A 24,477-nucleotide genomic window follows, 5' to 3' on the forward strand; every position below is an offset into this window, starting at 1 on the left:
CAATGTCATGTGTCCCATCTCCAGGTGATCCCCCTTTTGGGAGAGGGGGAGAATCAGAGCATTGAGGTACATGACAGAAGTACCAGCCCGGCTGTGTATACATAGCCTTAATCCCCGTGGGCTTGCTTGTTCCATTTGTAAAACAGGGATGGTTTTTACTATCATGAGATACTGTGATGAAGTATATAAAGAATTTTAAATTACTGTGGAATGGATATAGTATGAGAATTTTAGACATTGAATTAATTTCCAGTTTATAGTTTTCTCTTCCCTTGGGATTACAAGGTAGCCAGGTTTACTGTTCTCTCAGGAAGGATAAAGTATGGCTAAATGTTGGAAGATGCTTGGGAGGATTTTTTTTTTCTTCAGGTAAGTAGAACTCAGCTTGGAGCCTTATGTGGCCATTGACTGTTACTGTGACCTCCTTCCCTGAAAGTGATGTTTAAGTCTGGGTGGAGAAAGGTTCCTGCAAACATCTTGTCTGCTGTATTTGGAAAGGCTTGAGTCCATGATCTAGCCAAAGAACAACAGTTCTTTGGAAAAGTATAAAAGTGTTGCTCACAGGTCTCCTTTATTATTTCTATGGTCCTTTTTTCAGCTTAATAATCCAGAAGGGTTGGAAACAGAGGCAATGATGGGCAGCTGTGAGACCATACTGCAAAATAACAGATAGTTGTTTTAGAAATACACTGTTTGCATTACTGTCAGGTAATGGGCATGTCTCACCCTTGGGCACACTGCACTCTTAAAAATTTTCCGTTATTCTCTTTTTTTCTAAGAGTAGCTGGGAAAGAGCAATGTGCTCATTTCTGCCACAGGAGAGCAGAAAGCATTATCTGAAATCAGGTTTGTTGAACATCACTAGCTCTGCTGCATAGGGATTGACTCTGCTAATCAAACACAGTCTCATGTAAGGCCAGTTTGGTGACATGTTGCCACATTGTTCCAGCAAGAACTGTGATCTGGAAATGCCTCCCTCACCTTACACTGAGCTAGTGTACACCTAGCTAGGCTACACCTAGCCCATCTGACCAGTTTCTCAGGCCAGTACAGGATCCCACCAGCTCTTTGTGGTGTGGCTCTACCCTTGAGAAGAGTTCATAGTGCTCAGGATTTGCAGAGACTCTGCTCTCTTAGTGCTGCGGAGAACCAATGAGGAAGCTCCTTGTATCATGTTCTCTGTACACAGATGTCCCAAACAACCTCTGGGTATTAAACTACCATTTTTGATCTTTATGTGGGCTTTGACTTGTGTGTGCAGACACTAGAACTTCTTTCCAGAACCACTGTGAGCCATGAACGTGCCTTTGAGGAGAGTCCTACCAGCCAGCAATACAGCAAAGTGTGGTGGAGAGACCATATTCTGCTTTACAACAAATCCTGCTGTCAAGCTATAGCACCCTCTGAAATCAGAGGAAGATGACCTTTAAAAAAATATCTTGAAACTATCATGTCTCTAGCCCATCTGCTTTGCCCATCATGATAAGCAATTTATCCAGCATACTGGATATCTTACTCATATCACTGGGAAAATCTCTACTCTGTGCAGAGCAATCAGTATCTTTTTCAAGACTCAGCTTGAAGTGCAAGGCTGTAAGCAAAAATATTGGGTACTCTGACTCATTCTCTTGGAGGGCTATTTTTATGATTGTTCTCCATGAAACTCCATCTTAAAACTCTCAGTTAATGTTCTTAAATAATTTCCACAGCTTTCTGCTGAGCCATCTCAGCACAGTGGTTCTTCCCTCTGAGGTAAGAACCTTTCCCAGGTTCTCAGGAATGTAACTACCCTCCATCGCTGCAGTCTGTGAAACCAAACTATTGGCTGAATACCTCCTTCTTTTTCTTTACCTCAGTAAGTGGCTACAAGTTGGTGTCATTTAAAATTTAATCAATCTTGTCCTAACAGGATATACTTCTTGGATTTTAACCCATCTTCTACATAAAACAAACCACTAAATTCAGTTACAATAACTGCCTCATGACAGAACCTTTGTCTCAACAACCTCTTAATGAGCTCTCATTATCACAAATTGCCCCTGAATATCTATAATATTTTTTGTAGCTCCACACATCTCACCACTTCCTGTCTCCTGCTTTCTTTACAATCCATTAGCATCCCTTAGCAGCCTCATTTGAACAATTAAACTTTACTGTTTCTAGAAACGCACAAGGAACCCCAGGTTCTACTATTAGGTCTGTGTCTTTGAGAGAGCTGGAAAGGGATTCACACGGTCCAACTTAACAGAGCCCAGATTTGTCCTACAATTTGGAGAAAGATTTAGTGCAGGTTGTTGGCCTGATGTGACTGGTAACTTCACCAGTCTCTGAATCACCCTCTTGGAGGTCCCCATAAAGGTGCTTAAACTAAATGTCTGATATTAGGCAGTGAGAATCTACATCCTTTCCTCATACCCCAGTTTCAAGTCTCCCTGACTAGTCTCTGCACACAACTTTGCCTTCTCTGTAGAGCTGATGTGCCAGCAGCTTTTTGTTGTACTTGTTTATGTTGAACTTTAATGGCTCAAACTCCCTATGTGAGCTGGATGTTCTCATTCACATGCCTGATAGTAAGTCCTTTTCTACCTGTGAGTGTTTCAACTACAAGCAGACAAACTCAAAGTTATTAAGCCATTACAATGTTTCCTTAGAAGTCTTCTCATGGATTAAAGCCTGGCGTGGCCCTGGAAGATGCTCATCCTTTGCAAAGGCTAAGTCCAGGGCCTCCGTCCCTACTGAAATCAATTCCAAAAGTATTTGTCGTGTGATGCGAACTGTGTTTTCTGAGCTTGTCTGGTGACTGTGTTTAAAGTCCCCTGAGAACAAACATATCAGAGATTTTACAGCTACAAAGAGCTTGTGCCTGAACACTAATGGGTACATTGGCAAGCAGATGTAACTTTGGCATTTCTTACTCTTTCCTAAAGATAAAGAATCTTTTCTTTTGACATTTTGATAGATCAGCAGATTCTCATTCCATGTTATATATTCCAGGCATGCAGTTGAGAGATGATTAATGTCTATGAAAGTAAAAATACTGCACCTATATTTCTCATGTCTTTACTGTGTTGACTGCATTTTATCTTATAGGATGACATGCAGAAACAGGAAAATGTGGCTCCATTCAAGTCAATTGCAAAACTCCCAGTGACAAAAGTAGCTCATTCATAAAGCTCTAAACACACCTTATTGTTTTCTGTAACTTTAATTAATGAAATGCTCTCAAGAGGAGCCAGACAGAGCAAAATCTCAACTCCAACCTTCATCTGATCAGAAATGTCTCTATTTTGCTGAAGCTCCGTGCAGGTATAAAGTTCTTTATTCCTATATCACACGGTAACAGAGGCTGTTTCCTTTCTGGGTACAGGCTGTCATGCTTTTCTTCATCAATTTCAAAACTATGAGGGAAGCAGATCTTTATTTACTTGTTTTGTGGTTTTGTTGTTTGTTTGGGGTTTGCATTTTTTTTTTTTAATACAGTAGGTTTTGGAAATGAGAAAGATTAATTTCCTTGCTCTCCCTCCTGCATTCCTCAAAGTGGATTTCACCTTACAGATGTTATGTTCAGTAAGGACTGAATCACTTGCTAAAAATTGGACAAAATACTCTGGGCCCGAGCGTTGTTTTTTTTCTGCCAATTTTTCATTATTTTGCTAAGTTTAGCAAGTCACTGGGATTATGAGATGACAAATTCAGCCCAAATCAAAGCAAATGCCTTTGCAGACTTTGCCACTTGCTGATGGAGCTCACTGACACTAGGAATGAGAGTCTAAGAACACAGCGAAGTTCTCCCTGGGGATAATGCAAACTCAGTTAAAGTTGTTTAACTGCAAACAGTTAAAAAGTTTCGGAAAATACCGGAACAGCTGAAGACCATGTGGCTCTGGACCCTGCCGTGCCAGCGGCGGCGCGGCAAGGGAGGCTCCTGGGAGCAGGAGGGGGATAGCCCAGGGAACCCCTGCCTGTCTCCGGCCAGCTGCAGTCGGGTCACGGTGCTGGAAACCCGCGACAGCTTTTGTTTGATTTTCTTTGTTCCGATTCCTCCCGTAAATTTTCTCCTGGGTTAAAAGATTTCTCGTAAGAGGAGCTGTCGGCGGGCAGCCTCCCACCCCCGCCCTGCAGTGCTGCCGGGTGCCCGTCCCGGGGAGGTGCCGCGCCGCGCCGGGCGGCTCCCTTGGCTCGGCGCCGCGGCGGGGTCACGCCTGCCCGGTGCGCGGCGCTGGGCTTTCCGAGCCGCCCGCCCGCCGCACCGCAGCCCCATGTCCGCGCTCCCTGCCGGTGCCGACATCAAGAGGGCTCTGGAGAACAGCCCCGAGACCAACATCGAGGATGAGCTGCCCGACGGGCCGCCGCAGCCACGGCCCAAGAACTACCTGCTCCTCAGCATCCTCGCCTGCTTCTGTCCCGCCTATCCCGTCAATATCGTCGCTTTCGTCTTCGCCGTCATGGTGAGTAGCACCCCGCCGGGTGCCCAAGCGACCTTCGGCTTGGGGCTGAGTACTTGGCGGGGCGACCTCCGGCTCTCCGCGCCGGCCCGGCCCCAGCCGCGGCGCTCCCGGCCAGTCCCGCCCGGGATCTGCAGAAGCAAAGTGGGGCTGGAGGAGCCGTCAGGGTAATGGGCATCCAGCCGCCTGTTTAACCACTTGTCCCTGGCACGTGTGAACAAAGTTGGGTGAGGCAGCAAGCCTGCAAGCATCAGCGGCTCAGGGTGTCCACTTAGCTATCCTAGCAGCAGATATAAAATGTGGAGTGAAAGGCAGTTCAAATCAAGTTTTCAATATCAGGCTATATAAGGGAGGGAGGTTTATCCCAATTAGTGGGATTTGTTACATCAACTAACTTGCACGCTGAATTGGACATAGTATCTATGTGTGAAAGTGGCGCTTGGGGAGCAGAAATCAGATATGCAAAAGAACAGATGTGGTTTCTACTTTAGCTAATAAAATACGATAGAAGTACCATTTTCCCTGTAAACAGGTTCTTTAGTCTGATACTATTTGCTAGAATAATACAACAGTAATGATTGTAGGTTATTGGCAAAAATCCTTATAAAATTGAGTGTCGAGTATACTGAGAGAACAGCCTTACTTCTACAAGCTGTAATTGATTTCCATAGTCCTTAATAATCCAGCAATCCCATTAACTTCAAAGGGATTGTTAGAACAGAATCTTCTTTGAGTTAAAAGTTGCAGAGTCAGATCCAGACTTTTCTGATAGGATACATGATCAGTGTAATCAGTAATACTGCAATGTATTTCTGTTGTTTAGGAGCTGAAAAGGGTTTAAAACATGTTGTGTATTTTCATCCTTTTCTCTGACAGCCGGGCTAAAAAGGTAAGTAAAAATATAGTTGTTTCTTTTTGCATTTAAGTGTAAAAATAATTACCTATATCTAAAATATGTTAAAGCACACTCTTTTAAAACTAGTAGGATTAATCACAAATCACACCTAAATATTGGGATACATGCTTAAACTTGAAAATTACTTAAAGGATCTATTCCAAAGCCGTCTTCACAACCTTTTTCATCTAGGTAAGTATTAGCTGTCTTTTTTTTTTTCCCCTACGTGTTTATTTTCTTTGTTGTTAACTTAACTATACAATATTCTCTTTTCCTTGACTTGAGAAGATTTGGTTCTGCTGGTACCAAGCATCCTTTCTGCCTGTGGACACTTAGGGTTCTATATAAAGTAATGAGAGCTGATGATCTGGGGCTGTGAGCATCTGTTCGCTGTGACAGTACTTTCACCAAAGCACTAGGGCTGCACAGAAGTTAACTGTCAAGGACAGAATTTGGCCTCTAAAGATTTTTGCACCCCATATGGAGAAATCTCCACCCACACCCTAGTTGAAGTTCATGCAGGCTTTTGGAGTCAGGCGTAAGTAACTGTCACCAGGGGATACATAGAAACCAGGGTGGGAAGAGCACTTCCTGAATGCTAAACAGTCTGTGCAGGTCTCAGCTGCCCGCTCCCTTAAAGGGGGGAAACACAAACCAAACCAATAATCCACTGGCTGTGAATGCCTTCTGTTTCAATATTGTTCTTACTTAAAATCTCTTCTTTTTCATGAAAAGAACATGTCCAACTTCTTTGTCACAGCCTGATTCCCCTGCCTTTTAGAGCTGCAAGCTGTAACTGCTCCATTAACCTCAACTCCAGGTTCTGCATTTTAACTTATGCTGGGTTTTTTTCCACTTCTGCTGGGATCTACATCCTCCCTCTCTTTCTCAGCTTGTTTCTTAGAGTTGCTAAGGGTTAACACTGAGATACAAGAGTGGGTTATTTTCTTTTCTTACGGAAGACACCTTTATAGTCTGTAGAGCTTGCCTGAGATCTTGTGTCAGAAGAGATAAAGACCCATAAAAGTGGAGTTCTTTATAAATTTCCACTTCCTAGAATGAGCCTGGAAGGAAAAGTCCTGTTGGCTTCTAGAGGAGCATGGTTCAGCACCCTGTTTGCCTCTGTCATGTCCTCCTTAAGTGCTCTCAATTCAGACAACGTTTTCACTCTAAAAGTAGAGTCTGGGCTCTAACACACCCCCGAATTAAATGACAGATTTGTCTTCAGTCTCTGCTGCTGCTCCATTTACAACTCCAGCACTGGTTTTCTCACTTTTTTCTTACCTTTGAGGGCACAAACCTTACCATTTCAGATGTTACCTCCTTGACTATATTTTTAGAATCTACCTCTCCCAAGTTCTCCCTATCGTGATAATAACCTTTTCTTGTTCTTTATCTCCTTTCTGAAAGAAATCTATTTCTCGGAGTAGGGGTAAGAGGATAGCTCGTAGACTGGACACTTAATGGCATCAGTGATTTGATATACTGGCATTAGAAGAGCAACCCCCTCAAACTAGTTACTGGTCACTTGCACGTGTGAGGGTTGCTTGGCAGTTTTAACAGGTGGACCTCTGTTTTCACCAGGGTCCTGGCCAGGACTCCTGGCTGTAGATTACTGTTCTTCTCAATACTCTTCTGCAGTTCCAGCTAGATGCCGTCAGTTCTCCTTCTTCCTCTTGCTTCCAGCAGCTATATCATGTTGCTGTACAATTAGTTGGCTCACTCAACCTCAGAGATGCCTCACTCAGACTTTCCTTATCCTTTCTCACATAAGTGAGACCACAGGTATCAGGGCAGGAGTGTGGGGTGCGGGTACCAAGCCAGGAGGCTCATGTGACAGAAGAGGCTTCTCTGGTGCAAGGCTGTGGCTAGGAAGTGTGTCACTGAGCTCTTTGGCTCCTTATCTGCAGTCATGTCTTTTCCCTCTATTGTGAACCCAAAGAGCACTTAGCTGGCAGTGAACTGGCAGTTGTATCTGAGAACTGGCTCAGGTGGACTGGCTGTGCCTGACTCATGGAATCAGAGCTAGAGGGAGGCTGTGGGACGAGTCTGAAAAATGAATCAGTGAGATATTTCTAACACCAGCACTGAGGTCTGATAGTTGAACAAATTTTGTTGGTCTTTCTCAGTACAGCACCTTCAGTTGTCTTTATTTCAAAGATCTGTATGTCAGACTAGTCATCTAATTCCACAGGACCTTAGATTTGTAACAATTTCAAAACAATCTCTCAAAACCTATTTCTTCCTGATTATTTGCTTCTCACTCCCTCTTTATGTTGACACATTTCTGTTTAATCATTTGCATGTTTCAGGCAACATATGTGGTCAAGCTGTGATAATCTTGACTCATCTGCCTCTGATAGTAACAAGTTCTTTGACTGCACTTCTGCTATGAAGACAGGCTGAGAGAGTTGGGGTTGTTCAGCCTGGAGAAGAGAAGGCTCTGGGGAGATCTTATAGCACCTTCCAGTACCTGAAGGGGCCTACAAGAAGGCTGGAGAGGGACTGTTTACAAGGGCAGAGAGTGACAGGACAAGGGGGAATGGTCTTAAGCTGAAGGAGGGTAGATTTAGATCAGATATTAGGAGGAAATCCTTCCCTGTGGTGAGGCACTGGAACAGGTTGCCCAGAGAAGCTGTGGCTGCTCCATCCCTGGAAGTGTTCAAGGCCAGGTTGGATGGGGCTTTGGGCAATGTGGTCTAGTTAAGGGTGTCCCTGCCCAAGGCAGGGGGGTTGGAAGTAGATGGGCTTTAAGGTCCCTTCTAATCCAAACCATTCTATGATTTGTTATTCTTGGATTCAGATGTCTTGTCTATATATTAGTTTCCCTAAGCAGAGATAACGAGCAAGAGGGTGGTAGAAGTCATGGGACAGCTTGTGTGTCCCATCCTCCAAAGGATGGAACTTGCTTTCTGAGGGGGTTACCTCTTCAAATTGGGATCCTAACAAGCTACATACAGTGTGTTGGCTTTAGTCAGGTCAGTGACTAGCATAGCGACCAGTATTCCTGTACAGCTGTACTTCTCCTTAGTTAGAAAGTTTATTTGGAAAGCTTATTGTTTATACAGCTTTTTTTTGTAAGTAGCTTGTAGGTATCTGCACATCTAATATCATATGGGGTAGCCTGTACCTACTTCAGGAGTATTAAACAACAAGGCTCAGTAGCTGTTTTTAAGCATTTTTGCATGGCCCTTATCTTTGCAAACTGGTAAGCTTCTCTTCTGCAACAACACTTTCAACCTGTCCCTTGAGACACAGACGTCCAGTGTTTGTTTGCATGCTGCTATACAGGCTGCAAAGCAAACTCCCCTTTTGTTGTGTCCTGCTCATCACCTGCCTGTTTCATTTGCCAATAAGTAGGGATCAAGCCTGGTTCCGAATTGATCCCTAAGTCCCCCATCTTCTTTCTTCTTCCCTGTAACTTGTTCACAGCGAGGAGTCATACTGACCCAGTATGTCTCATTCTTCCTTTGGTCTGAACTAGAGTGTCTCATTTCCAGGCACAGCCAAATCAGGTTTGTTACAGCCTGGCTTATGGAAAGCATAGAAAATGTTTATCAGAGAACCTTAGTCTGGTCTGCCCAGATTTGTAAGAGATGTAGAGCAGGATTTCTGAAGTAATTCAGGATTCTTTCTGCTTTTGCTGTAAATGGTGCTCTGGGAACGTGGAACAAAAAATGCACATTAAAAGGGATTAATAGTTTGTAACTAATTCAGCAAATTTCTGTTCATGTGAGGTTAAGTTGCTTCATTGTTGAACTGAGAATATATTTTATAAATAGATGTGTGTGGACCTAGTGAAGTCACTGAGATAGCTCAAGTAAATAAGCAGCTGCAGAACTGTGGCTTTAATTTAGTTTATTACTTCATAGTGAGCGAGGTAGCAGAAACCTGAGAAATCATATGGTATTAGGTTGAAAATGGCTGAAATTTGTTTTAGAAGTTGGGCAGACCAAATGTCGCACACAGATGCTGTATTCTGTATAGATTGCCTAGCCCTTTGAAATAAACAGATGTAACATTTAAGTCTTTAACAGTTAATATTATCTATGTCTAATGTTGAAAACTGGAAGCTTGATCCAAGGGCTCTTTGAAGCAGATGGAAGTAAATTAATTTCAAAGAGCTTTGCATCAGACCCCAGCCACTCCCCCAAACCTCTTATTTTTTCTTGAATGCTAAGTTATGCCATTTAATTTAAACCTCTTAATAAAGAAACTTTTGTCTCCTTCCTGTCTCTCCCATATCCTCTTCTTTACCATTAATGCTATTTTCCTCCTCTTCATCGTGAATTTGTATTAAAATGACATTATTTATTAAAGTGCACAGGGAGAATTATTTATGCAGTACCTGCAGAAATTACATGGACATTCTCCAGACTTCCTAAATAATTAGTAAAATTGCACAGAACTGCGAGCTGGTGCTGCCATGTTTTGCTTACAATTCTGTCTCAATCTTGAGACCACATGTATGGGGAACTGAGTTTAGTGTGTTTGCAGGACCACTTTCTGGATGTCATGGAAAATGAGTCCTTTGAGTGGGGAGAACAAAGTTAGGGCTGGGGTGTCAGTGATGCTTCTCCATGTTTCTCCCTGTAGCCACAGTCCCATTCATAGCTGCTGACAGAGGAGGGAGGAGAAATCAGCCTGCTCAAGACCAAGCCAAGCCATGTACTATCTCCTGGTAGTCCTTTTATTGGCCTTCCCAAATGTATTTTGAGAAAAGCTAAGAAAGCTCTTCTCCTGTAGACAGGACTGCTGAAAACAGTGGAGTAACTTAGGTGAGAGGAACTGTGCCAGCCGCCGTTTGTAACAGGAGTCCTCGATGTGTTTGTGTCTCTTTCATTTCCATCTCTTCCCTCTTTCCCCACTATATCCTTTAAGTCCACTAGCCAACCTCAATGAAATTTGACATCAGAACAGAGGTATTAGCGATATTCTTTAGGGAAATAAAATAGAGAAATGTTTAGGCATGTAGGCTGCCAGGAAGAGAAGAAATGTATCAGTGCTGTCTGTAAGGGCAAGAGTGCATCAGCAGCTCAGCCTTTCTTAGACACAAGAGAATAAGTACCTGCACTTATCCTTGAGATGCAATTCTAGGAATATAGGCTTCATTGCTTTGGGACTGTCTTGGCACAACTGACCTTACTGCAGTGCTAACACCAAGGATGCATCTAGCCCATTAACTTCCCTGTGCTCACTAATCGACAGAACACACACAGATAATGTCCCTAATTATTTTTCTGCTTGGGAAAAAAGGCTCTACAACAATGCTTGGTATCCTCTGAAGTTCATTCCTTTCCTGCTCTCCACAGTCTCAGATCTTTGTTGATGTAGCTGTTGTTCGGTCTTTGCTACAGAAAGTGATTTATACCTAAGGCACTTTCGTAATAGCCCTTGGTGATACCTCATGCAGTCATTTTCTAAAGACAGCCTCAATTATTTAGTCCACAGAACAGTTCATTTGATCAGGTCCCCATATTTCTGCCCCCACACCTCCCATTTCTGGGATACTTCCTGGAATACTAAAGATACTGAAGAACAGTTTATGACTAACCTGATTCCCTGAGGAAGTATGCTGAGATGGTTCAATAGTGCAATCTGATAAAGAAATCTGGACTCACTGTTATGGTTTATGAACTCAAACTCTCCTGATCTTACAAAATAATTCTTAGTAATAATACTATTTTTCAAAATTCTTTGATAGTATCTTATTTTGGGGAGAAACTTACTACAAAGCTGTGTTAGACTCGTGTACTAGAATACTTCAGTGTCCTTCACTGAATTTTATCTTTTAAAAATACCATCTGGTTAAAACAAAAATTAATTCAGAAAATCCTACAGTCTGTCTCACAAAAGACTAGAAGATCAGTGGTCCTATCACACCTTGCAATCTCTGCATGTAATGAATATAAAGCATCTACTAAATCATGGGTGGATAGAGATAAGCTCAGGTCTATTGAGATAATATCCGTGTGTCTGATGAATACCTCAGGATGTATATGATAATAATTATCAGTGTATTCCAAAAATGCAGAGAGACAGAATTTCTAGCCCATGAAGATGGCACTCAGATATTTTGTTCAGATGATCTGTATTTCTTTGCTTTGGGGTTTGTTTTTTTTCCACCACCAAAATCCCTATTAATTCTTCAAAGTTTGAAAAACAAAACATTTGAAAAATAGGAAATTAGTAAGCTTTTTTAAAGAAGTTTTCCTGAGGTTTTCTGTAAAAATGCAGCCTATTTATGCTCCTTTTCATGCTTATGGTCCTATCAAGCGTAAGAGCTTATTTCACTGCTAGTGAAGTGGCCAACTAACAGTTCACATATATTACAAAAATATTTCCGGAAATAAAAGCCACTGATATACGCAAGTGGGTAGATAAGAGTTGATGTGACAGCTCTTATGCTGGTGTGTACAAGAAAACTCATCATATAAATATAGCCTCACCACTGAAAATAAGAGCTGTAGTTGCAATGAGATATACTGAAAATGAGTGGAACAGAAAACTGGACTCCCTGCTTGGACTGTTGGCAGTGGATGTTTATTTTCACAAAACAAATCACCATTTTCTGAAGTCCTTTCTACAGTACCAGTGTGCACAGAACTTAATGTTAGTTCAAAGCAGTCACATTGGTTTGTGTACAGGTATCTGTTTAAAAGAAGTCACAATCTCTCTCTTTCTCTTCTACAGGCTTTAAACAGTTATAATCAAGGAGATATAGAAGGGTCAAAAAGACTGGGTCGCAATGCACTCTGGGTTGCTGTTGCATCAATTATCATTGGCCTTGTCATCATTGGAATCTATTGCGTAGTTCATTTCACAACGGTAAGCAAAACGCTACTAGTTCCAATGCAAACAGTTCTTCTCTGTGCACGGGCTTCAGAATAAGAAATTAAAGACTGTCAGAACTATCTACTAATGTTAAAAATTAGAGAGGCATGCATGTTTTCCAAAAGAGCAATTTTTACTTTTTCTTATTTTGCAATTTAGAAAATTGTATTGTCTGTGGTTAAATGCAAACGAATGTGTCCTAGCGGCAGTGGGTTTTCTAGAAACTCTTGCAGCTCCAATATAGGTTTTTCCAATTTAGGCCAGTTGCTTTTTTTTTTTTTTTTCTTTCCTGCCCCTCAGTTTCACCATCTGCAAGACCAAGTGCATAGAGGTCCTTAAATTTCAGGTAATAGAGTCCTCAGGTGCTAATTTTCAGTCTCACAATCTATCCAATGTGTCTTTTAACTTCGCAAGGAGATGATAGTTACCATTTTGTTGTTAGATATTAAGGTAACTATATCAAAGGTGACCACAAATGTAATTTTGACATGGCTTGCTGTGGCAGAAGGTTGTTCACTCTCAGTGCTGTGTAATTGACCTGCCTCCATACACCTGGAACAAGAGTGAAGAAGCTCAACAAATGAATCTTTGCATACACAGTGATTACCCAGATGGATTATAAGTTTATTTGGAAAAGAGGACAAAAGTAGTTAGGGTATTGATATCCTTTCTTAAGGTTGTGCAACAGTATGTTCTTTTCTCCATAGTAATGTGCGCTTCCCATTAAAATAACCAATTTAAATCAATTTATTATTGGCTGTTTTGATTGGAGAGCCTTTCAGTGCACTGTACAAACTTATGCATAAACTACAAACAGAGATCACCTCATCCACCACTGAAATGCACATGTGTCTGGGGAGTGGAATGGAGTAGCTGGTTAAACATGTACAACATTTTCAGACAAAAACTTGAAGTAAACCATACTGAACTGCAGGGAAGTTAATGGGGATGGGATCCATTTCTGTAGTCTATTCGTGGATGGTGCCACAGAATCAGAAGCTTACTGTATATTCATTAATTTCCCATGCATTTTGGAAGCATGAATCTGTCTTTGGATCAGCTTGTGTTCAGTTTGTTCAGCTCTCACAGATTTAAAATCAAGTCACTTCAGGCTAGGTGTGCCAAGTTTTGTAATTGACAGCAGCAGTAAATTCTTCTGTTCGCGTCTACTACCTTACTCATCATTTCTCAGACAAGGATAGCAGCTCAATAATTTTTTTTTTTTTTTTAAGCAGGAGGAGAAGACAGCATGAGGAATGGCAGACAGCACTGACCTGAAGCATTCACATTAACCAGGGCACACTACTTACATTTAGTTGTAGTCAACATTGCACTTCCGCTACAGTAGGACCCTGTGTGCTGAATGTGTGAATGCTTCTTTGTGCCCACTGCCAGATATCAGTGGTAGTTAGCGCTTTACCTCTAGCTAGTATTTGTTAGCACCCTTCTCTCCTACCCTCAAGGAAGCAAGCAGCAGTAAATCAGTATAATATGACTTCTGTGGTTTTTTCTTGAGTTTTGTCTTTTGAGGATTTTTTTAAATTGCTTTTGATTTTTTTTTTTAAGAGAAAAATCTCTATGTTAGATGGAAGTATTGCCAGGTGCCTGGGAACTCTCATCACACTGCTGGGATATTAATTTCTGTATTCAGTGAATAGTTTCCATAGAGGTCTCTTGGCCAAATGGTACCTTGAGTTTTGTGAGGATTTAAGGTTTACTGGATTCACCCTGCTCTCTGGCTTTCCAGTCTCTTTACTTCTCTCACTCTCCCTCTTACCTGTCACCATCCAAAGAGCCCTTGCTTCTAAGAGAGTGTTTGATAGGAGCAACAATCTTCTTTATTCTTCTGATGAGCAAACAGGAGCACCCAACTGGCCTTTCCACCCTCCATCCTTACCTGAGTCCCCTTTGGTGCCTTACTCTTGGATATTTGTATTTTATACTAAATTGTCTTTGAGTTTCACATGTCACTGGTGTGGATGACGTTGCATGTTCCGTGCAGTTACCTCACATCCATTTGTACCTTGGTCATGATTATTTGCTAACTTTACACTCTGCTAATGTGAAATGAGCATAAATTACTTCTATGCTAACTTTAATGTATATGCTTCAATATTAATAAGGTAGTACAAAATAGCCTTACTAGAATAATATGACAATCAGTGCTGTAACTGATTTATTTCATTACCATTAGGCACAGATTTTATGTTTCCATGACCTACACATGCATTTTTTTTGAAAGTTAATTTAGACTTCAGCAATATGTATGAAAAGCTTGATCCTTCCAGGATTCATTGCTGTGTGTTTTATCCACATGAAATTCATCAGCTACCACATTACCCAGTTGCTCCTGCTGAACATTCCTTGTGACTTCTTTTGGTCTTCAAAGGATAACAAGTCTCATTGCAAATTACCATTGGGAGTACCCCCTTGTATTTTCCTTCCATATTCTTACGTATCTCTCCCTAGAGCTTGTTGTTTAACATCCTACCATCCCATTTCTAGTCTGTGTTAGTACTTTATCTGTTCTCCCATGACTGCTAGAGCTTCTTACAGAGGGTGTTACGTGAGTATTCATAAACCCTTTGATAACTTTCACTAGCTTATTCTGATCTATCCATGGTTCTGCCAACAGTATCAAAAATGCAAGGTGTAATGAGTTTGAGTACTGGATAAGCCTCAGGAGTTCTTCCACAGTGTCCCAGGTCTGCATTTCTGGAAAGCAACAGACCTGAGACATTCAAGTCAGGTTGGCAGGAAAGAATCTCTATCAGTTGTTACACAACTTTTCCTCTTGGTTCAGAAATTTGGTTCAGGCTCAGCTGGCTCTGAAGTCTCCTTCAAAACAACTCCTCACCTTCTCCCAGGGGGCTGGCTACACATCCTGAAAATGCAGATCTGCAGGCCAAGAAAGAACCTTCCTTCTCCTGCCAGAAGTCACAAACTTCAGGCCTTCCCCATCATCGAAGTCTCCATTCAGTTCTTGTTCAAATGTAGTCTTTAGTTGTTCATCCTTTGCTTTGTGGAGCTCAGGCTCTCCCCTCTCCAAAGTCTCTGTGAAGACCCTGTAGGTCTCCTGTTTGTACACCCTGATGGCTACAGTCTGCTCACCTCCTCCTGAAGCCCTTTCCCTTGGAGACTTAGTGCTTCAGCCAGAGTACAGCTCCCAGCAGAGAGGCCACCAGTGTCCCAGCCCCAAACACAGGCAGCATGCACTCCCTGCAGCTGCAACCTGGCCAGTTGCTCCAGCAGTTTTGGGGACAGTGCCCTGTGGCTTATCACACCACTGTTGCACAGTCTCAAGCAGTCCCTTGCTGTCTTCAGCAGAGTTTCTGAGTTTCCTTCTCTACAAACTCACAACTTAATTGCTAAAAACCTTCTTGCCGCTCTTGAGCATCTCTCATTGAAACCTCTGTGATTTGAATACTCAAATACTTCTCCATCTCTGGACCCAGATTCCTTCAGCATTCACTGGAAAGTAATTTCACCTCTGTGAATGGTATTTCTAGAAGACCAGTTCAATGAGGTCAGTGCCTAATTTGCTGAATTTCGGTAGCCTCTGAGTATCAAAACCCACATGCACTATTAAAAATTCTAACCAAAGTTATCCATTTGTTCCTACATCTCCTCTTCTGGCTTTTCAGTACCCAAACCTACTATGCGTTCCATCTTAGGAAGGGAGTTAAGTCCTGTACTTTGAGCAGAGCTGAGGAGGGCTCCCGTGGTACTCCACTGCCTCATCCAGGAGAGAAACATCTAGTCAGGGATGTTGAGGGTAGAAATGGTAGAAGCTGCAGAGAGAGGAAGTGCAAGAAATTCCTGCTTTGAACAAGCAGTGACATTATATCCCCAATAACACCCCCAATTATACCCCCCAAAATGCTGGTAGACTCAGAAAGAAGATGACCCTTTCACTTTTCAGAGAAAGGGGGTCTAAGCCCTGAGCTTCCTTGCATGCTGCCTTTGGTTTCTTCAGTTGCAGAGCAATGGTAGCACACGAATAAGAGCAGGCAGCACCTACGTCTGCATGGAAGAAACGGCCTTAGCTTTTCATTTTGAAGAATTCCTCAGTGCTAAGCCAACTCGGGGCTTCGACTGCTGCCTTGGAGAGCCTCAGTTGTCTTTAACACTGGCATGTTATCTTTAGCAAACATACGTTAAGATATAGTGATACATACATAAATATATATATATAGCCTGGAACAGGGCCCACCCAGCACTTGGGAACCATCTACCTTCTGTAGTCATGACCCTGAACGTAGACAAGGGGAAGCCATCACTTGCATCACTGGAGTTAACAGCCCAGCAATAAAAGTCGTCTGTCTTGATCAATGTAAACTGATGTGTTCCTCGTTATGCTGAGGAATCACTGAGTGTTAAGCTGTGGTGTGTGCTGAAATCAGGGCTGTCCCCCATTCCATGCTAGGCCAAATTTATTCTTACTCCATTCTGTAACTTTTACCCTCTCTGTCAGCTTCTCTTGCACTCCTACCTTGCCAGTCCTGCATGCTGAATTACACTTCCACTGCTTGCTCAGATGTAACTTAAACCAGTATTTGTGTCATCACTGAGTCTAGCCCTGCATATGTGCCCATAGGCATGTTGTCCATCAAGAACTGCAGTGAGAAAAGGGACATACTTGTCTTCCATAAGGAGATGTCACTACAACCTGAAACAGTGCAGAGCTGTGTGGCTTTAATCTGCTGTAATATGCCTGGTTAGAGAGTAAATGGCAAGACACCTAATGACAGGCGACACTAAGCTGTGAACCACATCCTGAATTCTGCCTTTAGTTCTGATGTCCTTGTCTTAAGAAATATGTGGTGTATAGGCACACATAAAAAAAACCCAAAAAAAACCAAAAAAAAAATCAAACAAAAAAACCCCACCACATAAAACCAGAGAGAATGGCTGCAAGGTATTGAAAAAAACTTTTATATGTGGAAAGACAAAAGAGACACAATCTCTTTGGCTTGGGAAAGAAAGACTTAGGAATTAGTAGTTAAAGACAGTGAAAGAGAGTGATTATTTGTTGTCTGTTATGGATGAGATGAAGGGGCATCAGAGGAAAGCAGCTTTAACCAAGGAGATGACAATGCAGCTGTGGAACTTACTCCTCCTGGTTGCTGTGGATACAAAAATACAAGTGATTTGAAACAGCAACAAGTGAAGTTACGAAAAAGAGCTTAAATGCAAAGATGCAGATATAATCTTGGGCTCAGAAAGTTTCTAAGCTGCAGATTGCCAGAGCTGGAAGGCAGTAAAGGGAGAAATATCACCCTGGACTTAGCCTTTTCTTATACAGTCTCTTTAGGCATTTGTAACATGTCACTGTCAGAGGTGGGATGCTGTGAAGGTGGCTGTTTGCTCTGACCTAGTACCGCTATTCTTATGCTCCATCACGAAGTCTGTTAGTAGCCTTTCCTCTGACTTGAAGACTTGGAGTCAGCCTTCCTGTCTTGTCCTAAGTATTTTGATCAGCAAAATCTAATAATTTTGTCAGTGAATGAGGGTTCTCCAGTAGTTTACAATCTGTGTTTTAAGAGCAGTCTCCAAATTTTTGGAGCAGATTCCAAATTCTTCTTTATTTTACTTTTTGATAACACAAGACACCTGGTGTCTTTGGATTTCATTTGAGTCCCACTGGCAGATTCAGAGAAACATAATCTTGGGCTGGAACCTCCTTAGTTAAGTGAAGGAGACCCCAGGTATCCCAAACCCTCTTGCTAGCTGGGTTAACATGCCATATTCTACCATGGGAATCATGCATTCTTATTCTATTGCTGGGTGTGCTGCATAGCCTGTTAGTAGTCTGAAACAATACGCAGCTTCTTACAGCACATGCTGTATCTGTATCACTCTGAGTGACACTTGACGATGCTGCTCAGGGCAGAACTAGAGCTCACACGAGTTTTACTTCCCAATTGAGCTACAAAGCACATCATATAAAGCCCATGTCTTTTGTGCACCTCTCTAGTGGTTCTCTGCAGTCTAGGCAAGTAGGAGTGAGTCAAGTAGAAATGTGGAGAACTAGTAAGAAGCGTTAGAGTGAAGTAAAGACACAAGCTTTTCGGTACAGCTCTGACTGAGATAGTGGCAGTTTTGGTATAAGGAAGGGTAAGTTCTGAAGGAAGGGAATGCCAGAAACTCCTGCCAATGGACCAGTGTCCAAGACTTTTTTTTCATTCACATCAGAAGTTCATTATCTTTGTTTATCTGGAACCCCAGGGCCACAGGCAGGGTAGAATTAACTTTTAATAGTAACTTATGTGAGAAGGATAGTCATGTTTGGTGACTTTGGAATTTCATGCAAACCATTATGATATTTTAATGCTTTTGTAGAGGAGTGTGAACTTCTGATCCCTTCTTTAGTGTCACTTGATCTAGAACTTCACCCCAAGGAAGTCACAAAAATACCACCTGTCAGCATGGCTTTGAAGGAAGACAAGAGAGACAGCCAGGCTGTGCAGAAAGTACTAGCTTATACTGTTTCATAATCAGTAGGGTCTTAAATCAAGCATATGTGCAGTAATGCAACATCGGTAATTACGGGTAGAAGGAAAAGGAGTAAGCATTTAGACTGTGCACCAGGGACAGATGTATACATACAATTTTCTTACTAACTTGTAAATAATTTTTCAGGGGGAAAAGGCATGCAAGATTATTTTTAATATCTCTGCTGTCCCCTTCCTGAGGCTCTCAAAAGCCTTTGCAGCCATTTCACTGAGTGACTGTCTCTCAGAGACAGAATAAGCTGAGGGCCAGTAAGATGACAGGAATTGCACAGCCAGCCTCCAGATCTTTACAGTGCCAATCCTGTTCTCTGTTCTTACTATAGGCAAAAAAAGAGTCAAGGAAGACTACCTGCTTTTTGCTGCAGGGATTGACCTGCCCGTAACTGGTAGAGCACAAAGTCTGAAGTCAGGGCACTCCTATTGTCATTAACCCACATTAATTCTCGGTGTCCACCTAGCCAGTGAGCTCGTACTGCTGCTTTTCTATCAGTAAGGATGCTAAGTAATTATATCCTTGATACCCTACCTCTTTTTACTGGATTTGTAAAAACATAAGAGTTTAAAGTCCTCTACCTGTCTATCAAACGTGTTCAGTCAGCTCAGAAGCTGAGTAGTAGGCAGACACATGTAGATGCACAGAGGCAATGTGATTACATCAGCTTCATTTCCTTAGCAAACCACGTTAAAAATTCTGGTCTAGTTGTTTCACCTGTGCATGGAGGAAATGTCCCCACAATAGATTCTGCCCATTGGAGTCCTGAGTAGCATCCAAGAGACAATCCACAAAGGAGTTAATGCTGACTTAGTGCTTCATGTCCTAGATTGCTCTTTAAGGAGCTGCTAAAAGGTAGCTGCTTGATGGAGAAGATATCTCAGGTCTCCAGCAGGGAACCCAGCATCTAGGAACAAGACAGTGAGCTCAGTACATCCATGAGTAATGTCTGAGACCTATCTCCAACACAAGAATTTGAGGGAACTTCCCAGCTCTTTCTTCTCCTAATGCAAATGCACAAGAGAGGTTACCCAGTCCTTTTAAAACGTCTGTCATGCATTGCTGTTGTATTTGTCAAGTTGTCTGCTGCTGAAAGTATTGTTCTTGCCTGGCTGTTTTATGTACCACTTCACGGAAGCAGAGGTGCCATTGACCTCGTGAAACTTTGCCAAATAAGAGCCCATTTCCTGGCAATGAAAGTTCCTAACTTGCATTGATTCAGGTAACCTAGTTTAAAAATTCAGTTCAGATTGACAGATGACCAGTGCCATTAGAAACTTAGCTAATTCAAAACTCTATTGAACTGCTAATCTAGAGGGATGTTTGTTAAGAGAGCAAGGGCCACTAATGTGGCATAATGTATCCATTAGATCTGTAGAATTAATAATTTAAACTCACAAGGCAAACTCTCTTGTCTTTTCCTCCTTTAAAAATACGTATTTCTGTGTCCTTGCAGCATGCTATCTGAAGACCAGGACTGCGCTTGGGAGGATATCATCATGTAAATCTCAGGAGGGGAAAAAGAAGAAGAGAAGGAAACCCTTCATTCCAGACTGTTAGATTTGACCCTACAAGTCTGCAGAGGCATGTTGCTGGTGAATGAACTGATAGTCCAGTTAGTTAATCAGCATGGCGTGACCAGGTTTTCAAAATTATTTATTTATAAAGAATCTCAGTATAAAGCAGCATTTCCTCTTTTACCCAACTGTATGATAAGATCTTGCCCTAACAACTCCATTTTTGTTCTCATTTACATGGAATGTATGCTGGATCCATGATGTTCCCTGGCTGACCCTAGCCAGACAAAGCCAACATAACTAGACTGTTTATAGTGCACAATATAAGATCTGATGCACAGCCCGCTGAAGCTAGTAGAACAACTCTGTTGCCTCCAATGGGTTTTGGATCAGGCCATGAGGGGGTTTTTATTACTTTAAAATAGTCTCAACGTAACACGATCATAAACATGGGTTTGTGATTTTATCCTGCTGTGTGATTTTTGTAATGCCGTGGGTGTACTCTGACTCAGCGGCTGCTTTCTTCTGTCATCCTCAGTTTTTAGGTCTTTACCTTGGATTTTTAACCATCTGGGACCGATTTTAATCACTTGATTATTAAGAGACACTATTCTTCCATAGCATCCATATTTTTCTTAATGATTTATTTTTGTTTTGTTGTCTTTCATTGTTGAACTCCCTTGACTTAGCTACAGTTCTGCATTAAAGTTGCACTGATCATGTTTTCCTCTTTAAACTTCACCTATGTAAAAAGTTCCTATTTTTTTATCTGACAAAAGATCTTCTTTTTAAATAGATGTTCTCCATCCCTTTGTTATTGTTCCTCTAGCAAGTCACATAGTTTCATTGTGTTCTGCTTTGTTCATGTCTTTTTTTGTTTTGTTCATCCTCTCATCTTGCTATGAATGGTCTATATATCAATGCAGTTAGAGATGGACAGACTTTTGTACCCTTACATAGTTGCATACACTCTTGCTGATCCTAAGATTTTACTCAGTGAACAGCCTTAGATTACAGAATTGATGGCTTCTAAATTACTGCAGTTTCTTGATACCTTATGAAAATTTAGCATGGGACCGCTGGTTTTTATTAGCTGAAAACTGTTTGAAAGAATATATTTGTTTTGTCACACAAATATTCCATGTTAAAAGGAGTAAGCTCAGGTGAGCATTGAGACAGGTAGCTACATCTTCAGCGGTTTTTGCTCCATTTGCTTTAATTGTTACTACATCTTCAAGCAAGCTATGCCAACTTACACTTACTCTCCTTGCACTAACTTAAATCTGGACCGAATACCCAGAAATGCATGGGAGTTTTGCAGGTGCAAGTGTGAAAAGAATCATGCCTGGCAGGAGTACAACTACCTATTAAAAAAAAAATAATAATCTCCCAGAAACCTTTACCTCTTAAAGTATATGCCTGGAAGTAGCATGTATTTTCTGTGCCTTGATACTATATTTTTAGTGTGCTTTTTTGCTTTTCTTTCTGCCAAATTCTGTTTTTCATTGACGTCAGTGATGTATGACCTATCCTTAATTACTTCAGTATAAAACTTCATGAACACTGGTGAAATCAGTTGATTTCTTCAGCATTTACACTGATTGAATTTGTCCACGTGGGAATCTTGCCACTGATTTTGATGATCCTAAGAATTGGCTGTTCTGTGAACTCCTCTTTGGTTTTTGAATACTATTTCAATGGTCTGATATGTCTTGTGGGACTTTTAGTAGCTTGCCTTATTATCAGGTATGATAGAACTGTCATTGAGAAGTGGAATAAAATTACTTTTAATTCATGTCCATTCTGGTACGTGGGAAGTGTCTTTCCTAAGTTTTGTTGCCTCTTCTATTTTAAAGACTAATATCCCTTTTTCTAACCCCTTGAACAGTTTCAGAATAAAGTGAATCACAGCAAAACCAGGATTTCTGGCCTACATGATACTATACAACCAGTCCATACTGTAGCTAGTACATTCAGAAGTTGCTATAGATCAGTTAGTGCTCAAAATATCAGCAAGGTAGGCTCTTTGCTTCATTTTTAAAATAGCATCCAGAAAGAGTGTTGAGGCCTTTTCAAAATGGTTCCTCGGTCGTCTCTGGGGCTTTCCTACTATGAGGGAAAAGTGGTCAAATGAGGTCCCCAAAGGTGTCTCTGCAGGTAACAGAAGTCAGATTTCCACCATCTTGAATCGCTGGCATCAAACACCATGGCATTGTTGTAGTAATAGTTTTCTACGTCAGCATACTAAAAATCAAAGCGTGTACAAAAAGTTTCATCCTTCTGTAAAATATTAAACTCCAGTACCGTAAACTAAACCACAGCTAGTGGTGTGAGAGGGGAGAAAGATTTCCAAAGTTATTTGGGCACTAGAGGATAGGGATAGGCAACTTGAAGTATTTTTTTGAAAGTGCCTAACAAGGATTTAGATCGATAGGAGCTAGACACCTGACTTGTTCAGATGCTTTTGAAAACCATACTGGAAATCTAACTTGCATCTTGATGCTCATAAATATCTTTGAAGTCTTGCTCTTAATATAATTGAGAATCGAGCCATTGTGTCTTCAGTGCTTCTGAAGATAGATGTTGCTACCTTACAGTGCTATTGATTAGTATAAAAATAAAGGCTTTATATTAAACCACTTACTGTGACAGAGGGGGGAAAATGCAGCAATTCCTCTAATGTTCTTTAGTGCTTCTATGTCATAGGTAATCTTACTTTTGCTTTACTAATGTACTGGTATCATTTCTCCTCATTTATTTATGTTAACATAAATTTTCAACCATGTTTGAGAAATGCAGTCAAACGCAGCTTGTGCTGGAAATGAATATGGTCCTTGTACACCAAATCATTCTGTTGTAGGTGTGACAGACCCATACAAAGTGAGGTATCAAACATAGGGAAGCTAAATGACATTTTACTGCCGGAATCAGCAAGACCCCTGGTGACAGGAGTGAGTGTGGAAGGCAGTATGCAGTTGTCTGATTGTGGAATTAGTGCCTGCTTTATATTTTGAGGGCATATAAACAAATTTCATTATCTATGACAGTCTCTGGAAATTACCTGTTCTTCATTGTCACGCATCTAGATTTGGATTTGGCCCACTATTATTCTGCATTGCACCTACCATTTCTTGGTGGAAAAAAAAAAAGAAATGTCATATGTATGTTCTGAATGATGTTATTGCACGAAATGGAGGGGTAGAGGGGGGAAACAGTAAAATGTATTTCAACTCAACGTGTGTCCTGGGCAGGTGAACAGTTTTCCTCCTCCTTCCTTCCACAAAGCTGCTCAAGGCTTCCATTTTTTGATGCAGTCTTCCTGCATGCTGAAGGCACCAACTAATGCCTGAAGTCCAGCTCTCTTTTCCTTCCTGCATCTATTACAGGCAGAGACAGATGGAAACTTGAAATTGCTGGCCTCAGCTCCTGGATCGTGTTAGCATCTTTCGCTTCTTACAGGGCAGCTGCATTCTGCAAAACAGCAGTGTGCACGTATCTTGATATGTAACCCTAGAAGAGGGCTTCTAAATATAAGAGGAGTTTCTTTGCTGCCATATGAAGGGGGTCAGCCAGACTCTTAAACAACATGCAGTGTATGTTTCATCAGATTGCACAGCAAAAAAAACTCAAGGGAACAATATGAAATTAAATTCTTAGGGTGCTTCCCTGCAGGCACACCCAGGAGTTTACAGCTTGTGAGTTGAAGATCAACACTGGCTCTTCATTTTTATGTGGTTGCAACCACAATCTATGAACAGTGCGGCTCAAGGCTCCAGAAGCTGTTGCTTTTGTACCCATGTCTTTGGATACGTGCTCACAGCGTGAACTGTGCTCTGCCTCTCAGCCTGGAGATAGGTTGTATCTGATTACTACCACAGTGTTCATGACTCTCAGAATCAGTCTAGATGCATCTGCTGGAACAGTGTGCAAGCATCTCTCACTAGGCTCATTTCCTTACCTGGACCCTAACTTTGTCTACAGTTATTTAAGATAGATTTTGGCACTGATTTGCATCAGTAGGGGAGAGACTGGGTCATCTTGCCAGTTTTTGCTTTGTGTGCATTCTGCGTGCATGCAGGCACAAGAGGATGTGTTTGAAGGACTGGATTCCCCAAGGCAAGTAAGATTTAAATACAAAGAAAGTCACTGTATTGATTCAGGGCCAAGCTGGTAAGCTGCATCCTGGTTACCTGACAGCTGTTTAGGAGCCTTTACAGAATGTGTTGTTTTGTGGAGGAGAGAGTCCATATCACCAAACCTTTGCTCCTGATAATGGGGT

At 41.6% G+C, this 24,477-nt stretch overlaps 1 protein-coding gene across 1 annotated transcript; it reads left to right on the forward strand.

The window, feature by feature from the left end:
- The first annotated feature begins 3,956 nt into the window (after positions 1–3,956).
- Positions 3,957–21,966, forward strand: TMEM233 (transmembrane protein 233). Its single transcript, XM_054844670.1, has 3 exons — positions 3,957–4,448; positions 12,034–12,168; positions 20,138–21,966. The coding sequence occupies exons 1-3, from the start codon at positions 4,260–4,262 to the stop codon at positions 20,147–20,149; spliced, it is 336 nt and encodes a 111-aa protein (XP_054700645.1). The 5' UTR covers positions 3,957–4,259; the 3' UTR covers positions 20,150–21,966.
- Positions 21,967–24,477: the final 2,511 nt, after the last annotated feature.

The sequence above is a fragment of the Grus americana genome, chromosome 16, assembly GCF_028858705.1.
Source record: "Grus americana isolate bGruAme1 chromosome 16, bGruAme1.mat, whole genome shotgun sequence".
Classification (NCBI taxonomy): Eukaryota; Metazoa; Chordata; class Aves; order Gruiformes; family Gruidae; genus Grus; species Grus americana.

Coding starts and splice junctions, on each gene's coding strand:
- TMEM233 (XM_054844670.1), top strand. CDS start 4,260: ATGTCCGCGCTCCCTGCCGGTGCCGACATCAAGAGGGCTCTGGAGAAC. Junction 4,449..12,033: donor CTTTCGTCTTCGCCGTCATG/GTGAGTAGCACC, acceptor TCTCTTCTACAG/GCTTTAAACAGTTATAATCA.